The 18,073-nt window shown below is 45.0% G+C and overlaps 1 protein-coding gene across 10 annotated transcripts in view; it reads left to right on the top strand.

Moving 5' to 3' along the window:
- The window catches only part of LOC137378157 (uridine-cytidine kinase-like 1), a 187,595-nt gene that overhangs the window by 65,782 nt on the left and 103,740 nt on the right, over positions 1–18,073 (top strand). For 3 of the 10 annotated variants that reach the window (XM_068048286.1, XM_068048296.1, XM_068048295.1), the window contains exon 1: positions 14,431–14,546. The exons of 2 other annotated variants lie outside the window; for them this stretch is intronic. In XM_068048286.1, the coding sequence (XP_067904387.1) occupies positions 14,446–14,546 (101 nt within the window). In that variant the 5' untranslated portion in view covers positions 14,431–14,445. Of the gene's footprint in view, positions 1–14,430; positions 14,547–15,303; positions 15,389–15,418; positions 15,749–18,073 lie in introns of those variants that run through there. 5 more of the 10 variants (XM_068048291.1, XM_068048292.1, XM_068048297.1 and 2 more) reach the window with 3 other exon arrangements.

An 18,073-nucleotide genomic window follows, 5' to 3' on the forward strand; every position in this document is an offset into this window, starting at 1 on the left:
GGAAATTAATGCAATAGTGAGAAAAGATATTAGCTCTGATGATATGGAATCTGTACGGGTAGAGCTAAGAAAAACTAAGGGGCAAAAAACGTTGGTAAGGATTGGATATAGAACCCCAAACTGTAGTGGTGATATTGGGAATGGCATTAAATAGGAAATTAGAGATGCATGCGATAAAGGAACGACTGTAATTATGGGTTACTTTCGTCTGCATATAGATTGGGCAAATCAAATTAGTCACAATACCATAGAGGAGGAATTCTTGGAGTGTATACGGGATGGTTTTCTGGACCAATACGTTGAGGAACCAACTAGAGAACAGGCCATCCTAGACTGGGTATTGTGTAATGAGAGAGGAATAATTGACAATCTAGTGGTATGAGACCCCTTGGGGACGAGCGACCATAATATGATAGAATCCTTCATCAAGATGGAGAGTGACGTAATTGATTCTGAGACAAGGGTGCTGAATCTTAGTAAAGGAAACTATGAAGGTATGAGGCACGAGTTGGCTATGATGGATTGGGAAACTTTACTTATAGGAATGACGGTGGATAGGCAATGGCAAACATTTAAAGAGCGCATGGATGAACTGCAACAATTGTTTATGCCTGTCTGGCGCAAAAGTAAAATGGGAAAGGTAGCCAAACCATGGCTTACAAGGGAAATTAGAGATAGCATTAGATCCATGGAAGAGGCATATAAATTTGCCAGGAAAAACAACAGACCTGAGGATTGGGAGCAGTTTAGAATTTAGCAAAGGAGGACCAAGGGATTGATTAAGAAGGGGAAAACAGACTACAAGAACAAGCTTGTGGGCAACATAAAAACTGACTATAAAAGTTTCCATAGGTATGTGAAGAGAAAAAGATTGGTGAAGACAAATGTAGGTCCCCTGCAGTCAGAAACAGGGGAATTTATTATGGGGAATAAAGAAATGGCTGACCAACTAAATGCATACTTTGGTTCTGTCTTCACAAAGGAGGACACAAATATCATACCAGAAATCTTGGGGAACACAGGGCTTAGTGAGAGAGAGGAACTGAAAGAAATCAGTATTAGTAGAGAAATGGTTGGGGAAATTGATGGGATTGAAGGCCAATAAATCCCCAGGGCCTGATGGTATGCATTCCAGAGTACTTAAGGATGTGGCCCTAGAAATAGTGGATGCATTGGTGGTCATCTTCCAAGATTCTATAGACTCTGGAACAGTTCCTACAGATTGGAGAGTAGCTAATGTAACCCCACTATTTAAAAAGGGAGGTAGAGAGAAAGCAGGGAATTATAGACCAGTCAGCCTGACGTCGGTAGTGGGGAAAATTTTAGACTCCATTATCAAAGATTTTATAGCAGAGCACTTGGAGAACAATGGTAGAATCGGGCAGAGTCAGCATGGATTTACGAAAGGGAAATCATGTTTGACAAATCTACTAGAATTCTTTGAGGATGTAACGAGTAGAGTTGATGAGGGGAAGCCAGTGGATGTGGTTTATTTGGACTTTCAGAAGGCTTTCGACAAAGTCCCAAATAAGAGCTTAGCATGTAAAATTAAAGAGCATGGGATTGTGGGTAGTGTATTGCGATGGATAGAAAATTGGTTGGCGGACAGGAAACAAAGAGTAGGGATAAATGGGTCTTTTTCCGAATGGCAGGCAGTGACTAGTGGGGTACTGCAGGGATCGGTGCTAGGACCCCAGCTATTCACAATATACATTAATGATTTAGGTGAGGGAACTAAATGTAATATCTCCAAATTTGCAGATGACACAAAACTGGGTGGGAGGGTGAGTTGTGGGGAGGATGCAGAGAGGCTTCAGGGTGATTTGGACAAGTTGAGTGAGTGGGCTAATGCATGGCAGATGCTGTATAATGTGGATAAATGTGAGATTATCCACTTTGGTAGCAAAAACAGGAAGGCAGATTATTATCTGAATGGTTATAAACTGAGAGAGGGGAATATGTAGCGAGACCTGGGTGTTCTCGTACACCAGTCGCTGAAGGTAAGCATGCAGGTGGAACAGGCGGTAAAAAAGGCAAATGGTATGTTGGCCTTCATAGCGAGAGGATTCGAGTACAGGAGCAGGGATGTCTTGCTGCAATTATACAGGGCCTTGGTGAGGCCACACCTGGAATATTGTGTGCAGTTTTGATCTCCTTATCTGAGGAAGGATGCTCTTGCTATAGAGGGAGTGCAGCGAAGGTTTACCAGACTGATTCCTTGGATGGCGGGACTGACGTATGAGGAGAGATTGAGTTGGTTAGGATTATATTTGCTAGAGTTCAGAAGAGTGAGGGGGGATTTCATAGAAACCTATAAAATTCTAACAAGACTTGACAGGGTAGATGCAGGAAGGATGTTCCCGAGTAAACCTTTCAAGACTGAGAGGAGGAGAAATTTCTTCATCGAGAGAGTGGTGAGCCTGTGGAATTTGCTACCACAGAAAGCAGTTAAGGCCAAAACATTGTATGTTTTCAAAAAGGAGTTAGATGTAGCTCTTGGGTCTACAGGGATCAAAGAGTATGGGGCGAAAGCTGGAGCAGGCTACTGATTTGGATGATCAGCCATGATCATAATGAATGGCGGAGCAGGCTCGAAGGGCCGAATGGCCTACTCCTGCTCCTATTTTCTATGTTCTATATTTCTATGTAGCCTCTGACCTGCTCTTGATGTCACGGTATTTATATGGCTATTCCAGTTCAGTTCCTGGGATGTTGATAGTGGGGGATTCGGTGATGGTAATGCCATTGAATGTCAAGGGGAGATGGTTAGATTCTCTCATCTTGGAGATGGTCATTGCCAGGCACTTGTGTGGCATGAATGTTACTTGCCATTTATCAGCCCAAGCCTGGATATTGTCCAGGTCTTGCTGCATTTCTACACGGACTGCTTCAGTATCTGAGGAGTCGCGAATGGTGCTGAACATTGTGCAATTATCAGCAAACATCCCCATTTCTGACCTAATGATTGAAGGAAGGTCATTGATGAAGCAGCTCAGGTTGGTTGGGCCTAGCTCACTACCCTGAGGAACTCCTGCAGTGATGTTCTGGAGCTCAGATGATTTACCTCCAACAACCACAACCATCTTCCTTTGCGTTAGGTATGACTCCAACCAGCGGAGAGTTTTCCCCCTGATTCCCATTGACTTCAGTTTTGCGAGGGCTCCTTGATGCCATACTCGGTCAAATACTGTACTGGAACAGCTTGGCTAGGGGCACGGCAAGTTTTGGAGCACAGGTCTTCAGTACTATTGCCGCAATATTGTCAGAGCCCATAGCCTTTGCAGTATCCTGTGCTTTCAGTTGTTTCTTGATATCATGTGGAGTGAATCAAATTGGCTGAAGTCTGGCATCTGTGATGCTGGGGACTTCAGGAGGAGGTCGAGATGGAGCATCAACTCCGCACTTCTGACTGAAGATAATTGCAATTGCTTCTGCCTTATCTTTCGGACTGATGTGCTGGGCTCCCCCATCATTGAGGATGGGGATATTTGTGGGGTCACCTCCTCCAGTTTGTTGTTTAATTGTCCACCACCATTCACGGCTGGATGTGGCAGGACTGCAGAGCTTAGATCTGATCCGTTGGTTATGGGATCGCTTCGCTCTGTCTATTGCTTACGCAGTTTTGTACACAAGTAGTCCTCTGTTGTTGTAGCTTCACCCAGGTTGACTACTCATTTTGAGGTCTGCCTGATGCTACTCCTGGCATGCCCTCATGCACTCTTCATTGAACCAGGGTTGGTCTCCTGGCTTGATGGTACTGGTAGAGTGGGGGATATGCCGGGCCATGAGGTTACAGATTGTGGTTGAGTACAATTCTGCTGCTGCTGATGGCCCACAGCACCTCATGGATACCCAGTTTTGCATTGCTAGATCTGTTCGAAATCTATCCCATTTAGCACGGTGATAGTGCCACACAACACGATGGAGGGTATCCTCAATGTGAAGGCGGGACTTCGTCTCCACAAGGACTGTGCGGTGATCACTCCTTCCAATACTGTCATGGACAGAAGCATCTGCAGCAGGCAGATTGGTGAGGACGAGGTCAAGTATGTTTTTTCCCTGACCACCTGCCACATACCCAGTCTAGCAACTATGTCCTTTAGGACTCGGCCAGCTCAGGCAGTAGTGGTGCTACCGAGCTACCCTTGGTGGTGGACATTGTAGTCTCCCACCCAGAGTCCATTCTGCACCTTTGCCACCCTCAGTGCTTCCTCCAAGTGCTGTTCAACATGGAGGAACATGATTCATCAGCTGAGGGAGGGCGGTAGGTGGTAATCAGCAGGAGATTTCCTTGCCCATGTTTGACGTGATGCCATGAGACTTAATGGGGTCCGGAGTCGATGTTGTGGACTCCCAGGGTGACTTCCTCCCTACTGTATACCACTGTGCCGCCGCCTCTGCAGGGGGTACAGGACATAGCCGGGGATAGTGATGGCAGTGTCTGGGACATTGTAAGTTATGATTCTGTGAGTATGACTATGTCTAGCTGTTGCTTGACTCGTCTGTGGGACAGCTCTCCCAACTTTGGCACAATCCCCCAGATGTTTATAAGGAGGACTTTGCAGGGTCGACAGGGCTGGGTTTGCCATTGTCGTTTCCAGTGCCTAGGTCAATGCCAGGTGGTCCGTCCGGTTTCATTCCTTTTTGTTGACTTTGTAGCCGTTAGATACAACTGAGTGGCTTGGTAGGTCATGTAAGAGTCAACCACATTTTTTTTTTTTTTAGAGATACAGCACTGAAACAGGCCCTTCGGCCCACCAAGTCTGTGCCTACCATCAACCACCCATTATACGAATTCCATATTCCTACCACATCCCCACCAGTCCCTATATTTCCCTACCACCTACCTATCCTCGGGGTAATTTATAATGGCCAATTTACCGATCAACTTGCAAGTCTTTGGCATGTGGGAGGAAACCAGAGCACCTGGAGGAAACCCACGCAGACACAGGGAGAACTTGCAAACTCCACACTGGCAGTACCCAGAATTGAACCCAGTGCTAACCACTGCGCCACTGTGCCGCCCCGGGTGGTTCTGGAGTCACATGTAGGTTAGACCAGGCAAGGACAGCAGATTTCCTTCCCTGAATGACATTAGTGAATCAGATGGGTTTTTACAACAATTTCATGGTCATCATTAGACTAGCTTTTAATTCCAGATTTATTAATTGAATTCAGATTCCACTTTCTGCTGTTGTTGGATTCGAACCCATGTCCCGAGAGCAATACCCTGGGTTATTAGTCCAGTGGCACTATCACTACGCCACCACCTCCCCAGTAGATGGGAGTGTGGAATTTGAGACACAAACAGATCAGCCATGATCCTATTGAATGGCGGAGCAGGCTAGAGGGGCTGAATGGCCAACTTCTGCTCCTAATTCGTATGTTTGTATATTTCCAAGGATGGGAGGAAGAGGACAGCCTCTCTAACCACGCATGTGTTGATGGAAGTGGTGGAGGAAGTGAGCAGTAACAGTATGTCCCCTCAAGCCTGGAAACCGTGAACCAAGAGGATGTACAACCTCAGGAAGGCCTCAGATGCCAAGCCCCGCACTCTAACTTGCAAAGCATTCTCCTGCATACCACTCCTCAGGTCAATACATCTTGCAGCTCTACTCATTCCTCCCACTTAGGCACCACATTCTCATCTGAACAGCCAAGACTCGCAATCATCCTTAGCCTATTGGCCTCCTGCACACATGCCTCACGGTAATCCTCCACAAATGGTCACCTTCACTCCTCTGTAGACAAGCCATTACGACCACTTACACCTCCCTGCTTTCTCTACTTGCAGGAGAAGAGAGCACAAAACTTGGTGAAAGGCAGAGATGCATGGTTAGGGGAGGTGGTGGGGTGGGTGGTGGGCCTCCAGTGAGAGTCACCTTGTTGGCTACTAGCAATGCATGTCCAGCTGGTACATTGGGAAGGTGGTCTTGCACCATGGGGATGCAGATGTCAGCTGTGCCCTGCTGTGACAGCCTGAAGCAGTTGTGCTTGCACGTGTCAGGATAGCTAATTCTCAGCTTGTGGAGCCTCTGTTGGGGGTCTCACCTCCTTTCAGCTGGATCTTGGTGACCATGCCTCTTCCATTTGGTGTTGCTCCTGGTGCAGCTGGAGCATGTAGCGGTATGGTACGTCCCCTGCCCTAGACCCTCGGCACAGGTGGATGTAGAAGATGCATAAACTGCTCCCGTGCCACTCTGAAGGCTGGCAGTAGGGAAGTGCAGCTGAAGGTGGGTGAGGTGCTGGTCAGGTGAAGTGCCTTCCAAGCAGCTGGCAATCACCTGCCCAGCAATGATAGCATTCTCTGATAGGAGTGCTTTGCAAAACCTGGCCAAGTCTGCAACTCTTTGGTGCAACTGATCAAAACCTTCACAGCTTGTCAGTCACATTGAGGCAGTTCCTCCTACTGTGCTGTCGCTTTTTTCAACCTGCCGGGTTGACGACACAGCGTGTTGAGAAAGAGGGAATCCATGTGCAAAATCCCTCTTAACTGCCTGCTTAACGACTTCAAACTGCCTTCCTGCCTCAGCTGCAGGTCTTCCTGACTTCACTCCCAACCCACCCTTGGGAAAGATGGAAGGAGGCGGGAGAACATCGGGATACTGGCCTGACAGCAATTTTCCTGGCCTCACTGCCTCCAAACCCATCTCCACTGGCCAGGGAAAATTCTCCCCAACATTTCAAATCAGTGACCTTTTGTAAGAATTAGATTTGGATTCCAGCCAGGGTCGTCAGTTAACTTTACTTAAAGGCTGATATGACAAAAAAAAATTAGAATACAAATACTACATTATTTTTTAAATTGCCGTGCAGTGACCTTTGCCTCACTACAAGATCATTGTAAAATGGTGAACATACAATTCTTACAATTTGAAACCAGATGGATCTTGTTTCATTTTAAAGTGTTCTAACAGGTTTGCCTGTTGCTCTGATCATAGACAAATAGGGCTGGGTTTTCCCTGTTGGCTTCTGATCCCTGCCATAAGGTTGAAATGTAGGTCAGAAGTTCGCACCGGAGGGAATTTTATGCTCTGCCCTGTGGTGACTTTGGAGGCAGGGAGATCATACGGTGGTGGGGAGACCACGCCACCTTCTCACCTCCACCCAAATTAAGTCTGGGGGGGGTAGGCCAATTAATTAATCATAATTAATGCCCAACTAAGGGCCTTATCTTGACTCCGCTGGCATTAGCGCAGTGGCGGGCATATCTGTCGCCTCATGGGGAGCACGCCAAGCAAACTCGTGCGGGTTGCTTGCCAGCTCTGGGGGTGAGGGGAGGGGGTCCCTCATTAAAAGTGCCTGAACGAGGGACCTGGCACTGGGAAAGGGGGTCCTGCTGAGAGCTGCCCTTGCCGCCGAGCCCTGACACCCCACTGCATGCGACCCCCACCCAGCGAAAACCCTCTCACCCTGATTTACCTGCGGCCTAGGTCCCCTCGGCCATCCACGGTTACCAGTGGGTGCATTACCAGCATCAGCCACTGCCTTCTGCTCAATAAAAGAGTGCCAGCCTCTGATTGACCGGCAGCTCTGAGGGCGGGACCCCCGTCACTGGGGTCCTTCTTCCCGGGGAAGGCCTGCTGCTGTCCACTTAAGTGCCTAATTGGCACTTGATTTTGCGGGCCTTCCCCAGAGGAGGCAACATGGGGTCTCGCCAGTGTTTTCGGGGTGATCAAGACCCTAGAACCCAGATAAATTCCTGACCATTGTGTGGGAAAGTCACTGATTGTGATTTTCCCCAGGGCGACCAATTAATGGGCGGGCTTTCGAAGCTGGAGAGCCAGTTAGAGGCCTTCCAGCTTGAAAGGAGCAGCAGGCTGCAATGGAAGGTCAGCAAGAGAGAGGGCACTTGAAAATGGAGGCACCCTCTGGGGGTATGGTGGGAGCCCTTCTATAAGGCAGCCTGCTGCACCCAGGTCGGCCGAGAAGGCCTCTAGGCCAGCCTGGTGTGCTGCCCCCCAGGTCTGCTGCCGGGAGGCCACCTCCAAGCAGTAGACCTGGCCCCCCGCTGCCTGCGGGAACCTGGAGACCAACTGGAAATTCACAATTGACCTGCTTTAAACGGCCATAAGTGGCTATTAATATGCTGGATCTGCTACCTGCCGTGTGCGGGTGGATAGCCCTGATATACCCCCCACCCAGTTCCTTCAACAATAGCCCGAGAGCGGGGAATGGAATCAAGGAACCAGTACGCAGGTCGGTGCGCTATTTTTCGCACCTGCCCAACTCAAATCCAGGCCTTCGAGGGGCCATAAAATCAAGCCCTATATTGGTTAATTTATGGCTGGCAGATGCTTTAAATTAAGCACAGTAGAGGTGCTGTAAAAACTATCAATGATATGATTCTGCAACTGTAAGAACAATGAGAATATTTGCATTTCAATACTTAACATTTTGTCAGTGTTATCAGTGAAATGAAAACTGAAAGGACAGCTGATGCAGATGGTTTTTTTGACAAGCTTAAGAAGGAAACCGAACTTGGATGAATCTTTACGTAAATGAACTCAACTACAAATAAAAAGCAGCCATGATCAATTGATGGTGAGATCTTCCTCCATCAATGAAAGAAGGATAAGTTTACGATCAGGCAAGAACTGCAGGTAGCAGGATCTGTTATCCTGTGATCAGTGGGAAGCATAATCTGAATGCTGTACATTGGTGCTGCTTTTAAATCTACTTATTTTTCAATTCAAGCTCTGAATTGTCCACACAGCAAAAAGAGGAATTATTTCTAACCAACTGTCTTCCATCTGTCATGGTCATAAATGAAAGGCAGAGCATCAAAACAATTAAATGCTGTTTTGGAACATGTTGTATCAATATAGCATGTGTATGCAATTTCTTTGTACTTTGAACAATTTCAAGTTACAATAGAAATTGCAACGTGCCTGCAAGAGAGGTTGGCTATATTTTAACCAGTGTTAAGAAGACTTTAAATGGGTTAGAGCTAATCTTCAGATATGAATAACAAGGAAGTTAAAGTAATTGGTTTAAATTGTTTATTTTGTGATTTTAAAAGTCACTGGCCCTTATCTTGGACTCGAGCTGAACAGCCCACGAGCACGCATTGCCGAGGGCCACTTGGGGCAAGGTACGAGAGGTTAGCCAGAACCCATGGATTGTACCCCTGCTTGGGTTGGTGCATTCAGGAGAGGAAACACTTTGGTGAAATAGCAATCTATTGAAGTTGAGTTACCACCATAGAATTCAACACTATCCTTACTAAAGTTTGATATCTCCATTAAAACACCATGAGTGATAGCTCCATTAGATTGCCTTTCATAGCTTCTGGAATTACAATGTAGAATAGTGGGAAGGTAGGCAAAGGAGCAAGATTGCAAGCCGACTCCCTCTCAGATTTCCTCTTTGGGGAGACAGTATGCACAAGGTGCATTTACTGCTGTTTGGTCACAGAGTTGGGTTATCATAGAATGACACAACACAGAAGGAGGCTATTCAACCCATTATGTTTGTACCAGCGCTTCAAAGCAGCTATTCAATTAGTCCTGTTCCCCGTCCTACAAAATTGTCCCCTTGAAGTAGTTATCCAATTCCCTTCTGAAAGATATTATTGAATCTGCTTCCATCACCCTTTCAGACAGTGTGTTCCAGATCATAACAGTTCACTGTATTAAATAATTTCTCCTCATCCCACCTTTGGTTCTTTTGCCAATTACCTTAAATCTGTGTTCTCTTGTTACTGACCCTTCTGCCACTGGAAACAATCAAAATCCTTCATTGCTTTGACCACCTCTCTTAAATCACCACTTAACCTATTCTTCTGTAAAGAGTACAAGCCAACCTTCTCTAGTCTCTCTACATAACTCAACTCCCATACCAGTACTACTGTTCTAGTAAATCTCCTCCTAAGGCTTTGACATCCCATAAAGTGTGGTGCGTAGAATTGGTCACAATACTCCAGTTCAAACCTAATCAGTGATTTATAACAGTTTAGCATAATTTCCTTTCTTTTATGCTCTATACCTCTGATTATAAAGGCAAGGATCCCATATGCTTTTTTAACCCTTTAAAATTGTACCATTCAGTTTATTTTGCCTCCCCTCATTCTTCTAGAAAAATGCACTGCTTCACACGTCTCTGCATTAAGCTGCATCTGCCATGTGCCTGCTCATTTCAGCAATCTGTCTCTTTCCTTCTGAAGTCTGTTACCATCCTCCTCATTGCTTGCTACATTTCCAAGTTTCATATCACCTGCAAATTTTGGACTTATGCCCTGTTTACCCGAGTCCGATCATCAATAGACATCAAAAAGAGCAATGGTCCTTATACCGACCCTTGGCGGATGCCATTGTATAATTTCCTCTAGTTTGAAAAACAACCGTTCTGTACCACTCTCTGCCAATTTTGTATCCATGCTGTCACTTTCCCTTTAGTCCTATTGGGTTCAGTTTTGCTAATAAGTCCATTTTATGGGATTTTGATTTCCTGTCTTTTAATTGTCTTTTGTCAAACATTCGTCTTTATTTCCAGCTTAATTCCATTAGAAACATAGAAAATTTATGGCACAGAAGGAGGCCATTCAGCCCATCCTGTCTGTACTGGCTAAAAAATAGCTATCCAGTCTAATCCCACTTTCCAGCTTCTGGTCCATAGCCCTGCAAGTTATGGGATTTCAAGTGCATATTTAAATATTCTATTCAAGAACTCACCCGCCATCCTTAATTGGAGGGGGCAATCACATGGCGACTAATTGACCAGTCCAGGGAAAGTCACTGCCAGGTGACTGTTCCCTACACAGTGCGGGTCCGGGACCCCCATTTGACACCAATGTCGGGTCCCGACCCAAAAGCTAAAATAATGGCCAGGGTTTCTGCCTCTAATACCCTTTCAGGCATTGAGTTCCAAAACCCCACCACCCTCTGGGTGACAATATTTTCTCCTCAACTCTCCTCTAATCTTCCTATCAATTACTTTAAATCTATACCCCCTGGTTATTGACCTCTCTGTAAGGGAAATACATCCTTCCTATCCACTCGATTTAGGCCCCTCATAATTTTGTACACCTCTATTAAATCTCCTGGCGGCCTCCTCCTCATCCAAAGAAAGCAAGCTCAGCCTATCCAATCTTCCCTCATAGCTAAAATTCTCCATTCTAGGCAGCATACTCATAAATCTCCTCTGTAACACACTGTTGTGATTACATCCTTCCTATAATGTGATGAGCGGAACTGTATGCAGTACTCTAGCTGTGGCCTAACTAGTGTTTTACGCAGTTCCAGCATAACCTTTCTGCTCCTATATTCAATTCCTTTGCCAATAAAAAAGTGTCCCATATGCCTTCTTAATCACCTTATCTACCTGTCCTGCCACCTTCAGGGATCTGAGGACATGCGCTCCAAGGACCCTCTGTTCCTCTATGCTTCTCAGTATCCCACCATTTATTGTGTATTCCCTCACCTTGTTTGCCCTTCCCAAATGTGTTGCCTCACAGTTCGCCGAATTGAATTCTATTTGCCACGTTTATGCCTACCTGACCAGTCCATTAATATCTTCCAACTGTCTTCAGCATATCAACTGTACTGCCAATTTTTCTATCATCTGCATACTACTTAAACATGCCCCTACATTTAAGTCTAATGTACCATGAAAATCAAGGGACCTAGTACTGAGCCCTGCAGAACCCCATTGGAAACAGCCTTCCAGTCACATATACACCTGTCGACCATAACCCTGTGCTTCTGGCTACTGAGCCAATTTTGGATCCAACTTGCCACTTTTCCTTGCATCCCATGAGCCTTTACTTTTCTGACCAGTCTGAGACTGTCAAAAGCCCTGCTAAAATCCATGCAGGATCCATCCATTGGAGGGCATTTAAGAGTCAACCATATTGCTGTTGGTCTGGAGTCACATGTAGGTCAGACCATGTAAGGATGGGAGATTTCCTTCCCTAAAGGACATTAGTGAGCCAAATGGGTTTTTACAACAATGGTTTCGTGGTTACCATTAGACAAGTTTTATAATGCCAGATTTATTAATTGAATTCAAATTTCACCATCTGCTATGGTGGGATTCAAACCTGTGACCTCAGAGCATTAGCCTGGGTTTTGTATTACTAGTCCAGTGACATTACCACTATGCCACCACCTCCCCACATACTTTATCTTTTTGGTCTCTAATTGGCCATACTCGCTCCTTATTTATTCCTCTAGTTGCCACCCGATCCCGGCTGCAGTGGGAGCTGAAAACCCCACCTTGCCTAATTTAAAACTCTTACTCTCGATCTATCTTTGTCCTTTTCCATACCTACGCTAAATCTAACTGAATTATGATCATTACCATCAAAATGCTCTCCCACTGATACCCCTTCTACCTTCCCAGCTTCATTCTCGAAAACTGAGTCCAGAATTGTCCCTTCTCTTATATAAAAGCAAAATACTGCGGATGCTGGAAATCTGAAATAAAAACAAGAAATGCTGGAGATACTCAGCAGGTCTGGCAGCATCTGAGGAGTGAGAAGCATAGTTAACGTTTCGGGTCAGTGACCCTTCTTCGGAACTGGCAAATATTAGAAATGTAAAAGGTTATAAGCAAGTAAAGCGGGGGTGGGGCAAGAAATAACAAAGGAGAAGGTGTAGATTGGACAAGGCCACAGATTAGCTGACCAGAAGGTCATAGAGCAAAGGCAAACAATATGTTCATGGTGTGTTGAAAGACAAAGCATTAGTACAAAAAGGGTGTTAACGGACTGAAAATTGAACAGCAGCAAGTACAAACATGAAAAAAAAACTGTGGGTAAGCAAATTGAACAAACTAAGATGAAATAAAACAAACATACAAAAAAATGTAAAAAAGAAAAAAATAACTAAAAATAAAAGTAAAATGGGGGGCCCGTCATGCTCTGAAATTATTGAACTCAATGTTCCGTCCAGCAGGCTGTAGTGTGCCTAATCAATAAATGAGATGCTGTTCCTCGAGCTTGCGTTGATGTTCACTGGAACACTGCAGCAAGCCCAGGATAGAGATGTGAGCATGAGAGCAGGGGGGAGTGTTGAAATGGCAAGCAACCGGAAGCTGAGGGTCCTGCTTGCGGACTGAGCGGAGGTGTTCCGCAAAGCAGTCACCCAGTCTGCGTTTGGTCTCCCCAATGTAGAGGAGACCGCATTGTGAGCAGCGAATATAGTATACTACATCGAAAGAAGTAAATTGCTGCTTCACCTGAAAGGAATATTTGGGGCCTGGAATAGTGAGGAGAGAGGAGGTAAATGGGCAGGTATTACACCACCTGTGATTGTAGGGGAAGGTGCCATGGGAAGGGGACGAGGTGGTAGGGTAATGGAGGAGAGGACCATCGTGTCGCGGAGGGAACAATCCCTTCGGAATGCTGACAGGGGAAGGGAGGGGAAGATGCGTTTGGTAGTGGCATCACGCTGGAGGTGGCGGAAATGGCGGAGGATGATCCTTTGGATATGGAGGCTGATGGGGTGGAAAGTGAGGACAAGGGGAACCCTGTCACGGTTCTGGGAGGGAGGGGACGGGGTGAGGGCAGAGGTGCGGGAAATGGGCCGGACACGGTTGAGGGCCCTGTCAACAACAGTGGGGGGAATCCTCGGTTGAGGAAAAAGGAAGACATATCAGAAGCGCTGTTATGGAAGGTGGCATCACCAGAGCAGATGCGTCAGAGATGGAGAAACTGGGAGAATGGAATGGAGTCCTTACAGGAGGCAGGGTGTGAAGAAGTGTAGTCGAGGTAGCTGTGGGAGTTGGTGGGCTTATAATGGATATTAGTAGACAACCTATCCCCAGAGATAGAGACAGAGAAGTCGAGGAAGGGAAGGCTCAGAGATGGACCATGTAAAGGTGAGAGAAGGGTGGAAATTGGAAGCAAAGTTGATAAAGTTTTCCAGTTTGGGGTGGGAGCAGGAAACGGCACCGATACAGTCATCAATGTACCAGAAAAAGAGTTGGGGGAGGGGGCCTGAGTAGGACTAGAACAAAGAATGCTCAACATATCCCACAAAAAGACAGGCATAACTAGGACCCATGCGGGTACCCATAGCAACACCTTTTACTTGAAGGAAGTGAGTGGCATTCAAGGAGAAGTTGTTCAATGTGAGAACAAGTTCAGCCAGGTGGAGGAGGGTGGTGGTGGATGGGGACTGGTTGGGCTTCTGTTCAAGGAAGAAGCGGAGAGCCCTCAAACCGTCCTGGTGGAGGATGGAGGTGTAGAGAGATTGGACATCCATAGTGAAGAGGAGGCGGTTGGGGCCAGGAAACTGGAAATTGTCAAAATGACGTAGGGCATCAGAAGAGTCACAGATGTATGTGGGAAGAGACTGGACCAGTGGAGAAAAGATAGAGTCAAGATAGGAAGAAATAAGTTCAGTGGGGCAGGAGCAGGCTGACACAATGGGTCTGCCGGGACAGTCCCGTTTGTGGATTTTGGGAAGGAGGTAGAAGCGGGCTGTCCAGGGTTGTGGGACTATGAGGTTGGAAGCTGTAGAGGGAAGATCTCCAGAGGAGATGAGGTCAGTCCTGTGGACAGTAGCTTGTTGTTCGGTGGTGGGGTCATGGTCCAGAGGAAGGTAGGAAGAAGTGTCTGTCCCTTCTCTTGTTGGGCTTGCTATGGCTAAAAAAGTTCACCTGAATGCAGTTTACAAATTTTGTGCTGACTGTACCTTTTACATTGCTTTTATTTCAGTTAACAATAGGGTAGTTGAAATCCCCTACTATTACTGTCATATTGTTTCTGTACTTCTCAGCAATTTGCCTACATATTAACTCTTCTATCTCCCCCTGACAACACCAACTGTTGAATTTATGATGATATTACATAATAACATTATTAGGATAAGATGTGTATTAAGCTGAATGTTGAAGCTACTGTCTAAAGTTTCAACTATTCAGGTACAGCTGAATTTGGAAATTAGGACAATTTCACTTTCATATATTTATGGTTATGCTGCAATGCAATGTTGCAGATAGGTCCCCTTATCATTAAAGAGCAAAGACTTCAGTGCAGTGTGCTCTTGTTAGATTTGAAGTTACTGAGCCAGATGTCTGGTAAATGATTACATGTTGTGCTACAGGGTGGTGTGTGACTTCATAAATTTATTATGCATGCTAGGGGTTCCTAAAGGAATTGCCTGACATAATGCTACAAAGCACAATCCAGGTTGTGCACAGTGGTTTTATTTGGGAGGCCACAATTAAAGCCTATAACGAGATAGTGAATTGTACATTAAACAGTAAGATTTCTTTAAATCTGAGTCATTAAATGACTTCAAATTATTTATTTTGGTCATAGTCTAATCCATATTTTCCCCAAATGACCCATTGCAGCCAAATGTCATATGCAAATGACTGCTTACATCAAAATGGGCAGAGTGTCAAGGGTCTTGTACGAAGAGATTGCTATTAATATCAGGTAATGAACTTAATCTCTGTGATACATTATCCTCTTATGTGTTTTGACTGCAGTTGGATTGAGAGCCATTTCTTTACACTCCTTTTAACAGGAAAGGAAACCAATGAGTTTGTTTCTTTTTTGAGTTTCATTTTCCTGGTTCACACATCATTTATGATCAAGCCCATGGAAAGCCTAGCCAGAAAGCTGACCTAGTGCAGGACTACGGCAATGAAATAAAAGCCCAGAATTCAGTATACATCACTACAGTGCATGCAGCACAGTTCCTTCAAACAACCTCATTACAATTAGTATGAGCTCTATCCCAGTTTATTCTGGTGCCAGGATATCTGGATGCTGGTCTCTGAGGTCAGATGGCAGGTAAGCATTTCTTTCATTTCTTTAGTGCATTTTGTTGGATCTTTGGAGTGCAGCTGTGCCCTACAGCTTCTCTTGTTTTGCCACATTTTTTGTTAGTTTTTTATTTCAATTGAAAATTATAAATGAAGTAATAATCAAGCAACTAAATTAATGTTTTGTTTTGTGTATTTCAATAGGAATCTTTGTGTTCATTGAGTTTTAAAACATCTAGTTAAAAGTGTTCCCAGTGAGGTAATTGGGGGGGGTGGGGGTGGGGAGGGGTCAGAGAGGGACATTGCCAGCCTGTGGTCAGTGTAAACTGATTCTAACTAGAGAGCAAGCCATCCAAAGCACGAGGAGTATTATGATACTGTTAAAGCACATCAGCTGAAATTTTGGTGAGTTTCTTGATTCAGTGGAGGAGAGTGGGGGGTGAAATTTAAAGGGCAATGAAATGATGTTTTATTTAGAATGAGGGGTGCCCCTCATTTTGACTGTGGTAAAGTAGTTGAAATGTTTGTATACAAGGCACAGGAGATCCCTGTCAGTTGTTTTCGAAATGTGATGCAAGCTGGTGTATGAGCTGGTGTGGCAGGTTGTTACATAAGAGCAGCTGCTGCAATTCAGTTTCTGCTCTTTATTACTGCTTCTATTGCTCCCCATCATTACTTCTTTTGGTGATATACAGTCTTGGATTAGCTACAGTTTCCTCCAGTTAAAACATTACGAAGATTGAAGCCATCATCTTTAGTAAAGCTCTGTACTCTTGCCACCGATTCCATCCCCTTCCCAGCCAATCCTTGCAGTTTGTACTAGACTCTTCACAACCTTGTTATCCTATTCAACCTCATATCTTCCCTATCACAAAGACTACTTCTACCTCCATAACATCACTGACCTGTGTATATGCCTTAGCCCATCTGCTTCTGAAGCTCTCATTCATGCTTTTGTTACCTCCAGACTCAACTACTTCAGTGCTCTCTTGCTCAGTCTCCCACCTTCCACCCTCCGTAAACATCAGTTCTCCGAAAACTCTGCTACTCTGTTCTTTCCTATGCCATCCTTCTTTCTGACCTACATTGGCTCTTGGTCTCCCAATAATTGAATGGGACTTAATAAATTTGTCATTAATAAATAGAGGCATTTTATTAGGCTGTTTTACGGTGTCATGGAGTCACGGCACAGAAGGAGGCCATTTGGCTCATTGAGTCCATGCCGGTTCTCCATAGAGCTACTCAGTCAGTCCCACTCCCCCGCTCGATCCCCATAGCCCTGCAAGTCTATTTCCTTCAAGTGGACATCCAATTTCCCCTTGATGTCATTAATAGTCTCTGCTTCCTCCACACTTGTGGTCAGTGAGTTCCAGGTCATTACCACCCACTACATAAAAAAGTGCTTCCTCATATTCCCCCTGCATCCCTTCAATCTGTGTCCCCTAGTTATTGTACCATTAGTTAATGGGAACAGTATTTCCTTGTCTAACTTATCTAAGCCTGTCATAATCTTGTACACTTCTATTAAATCTCCCCTTAATCTCCTTGATTCTAAGGCAACAACCCCAGTTTTTGTAACCTAACTTTGTAACTAAAATCCCCCATTCCAGGAATCATTCTAGTAAATTTCCTCTGCTTCCTCTCAAGGACCTCCACATCTTCCTAAAGTGTGGTGACAAGAACTGGATGCAATACACCAGTTGGGGCCTAACCAGAGCTTTATAAAAGATCAGCATAACTTCCCTGCTTTTGTACTCAATACCTCTATTTATGAAGCCCAAGATCCCATATGCTTTACTAATCACTCTCAATATGTGCTGTCACTTTTCAAAGACCAATGTGTATGCACCCTAGGTTCCTGTATACTCTTTAGAACTGTGCCATTAAATATATATTGCCTCTCCCTGTTCCTTCTGCCAAAATCTGTCACCTCACACTTGTCAGTATTAAACTCCATCTGCCAGCTGTCTGCCCATTCTGCTAGCCTATCTATGTCCTGTTGTAGGTAGTTCATATCACCCTCACTGTTTGCCACACCTCCGAGTTTGGAGTCATCAACAACTTTTGAGATTCTACTCTGTATTCCAGGATCCAAGTTATTTATATATAGCAAAAAAATCAATGGTCCCACCACCATCTACCATCCCCCAGTCTGAAAAACAACCATTTACCACAACTCGATGTTTTCTATCCTTAAGCCAATTTTTTTATCCAATTGGACACTGACCCTCCTATTCCATGAGTCTCAATTTTGTTAACCAGCCTTTTACATGGTATCATCAAATGCTTTCTTAAAATTCATATAAACAACATCCACCACATTCCTTTCATCAACCTTCTTTGTTACTTCATC

The sequence above is a fragment of the Heterodontus francisci genome, chromosome 16, assembly GCF_036365525.1.
Source record: "Heterodontus francisci isolate sHetFra1 chromosome 16, sHetFra1.hap1, whole genome shotgun sequence".
NCBI lineage: Eukaryota > Metazoa > Chordata > Chondrichthyes > Heterodontiformes > Heterodontidae > Heterodontus > Heterodontus francisci.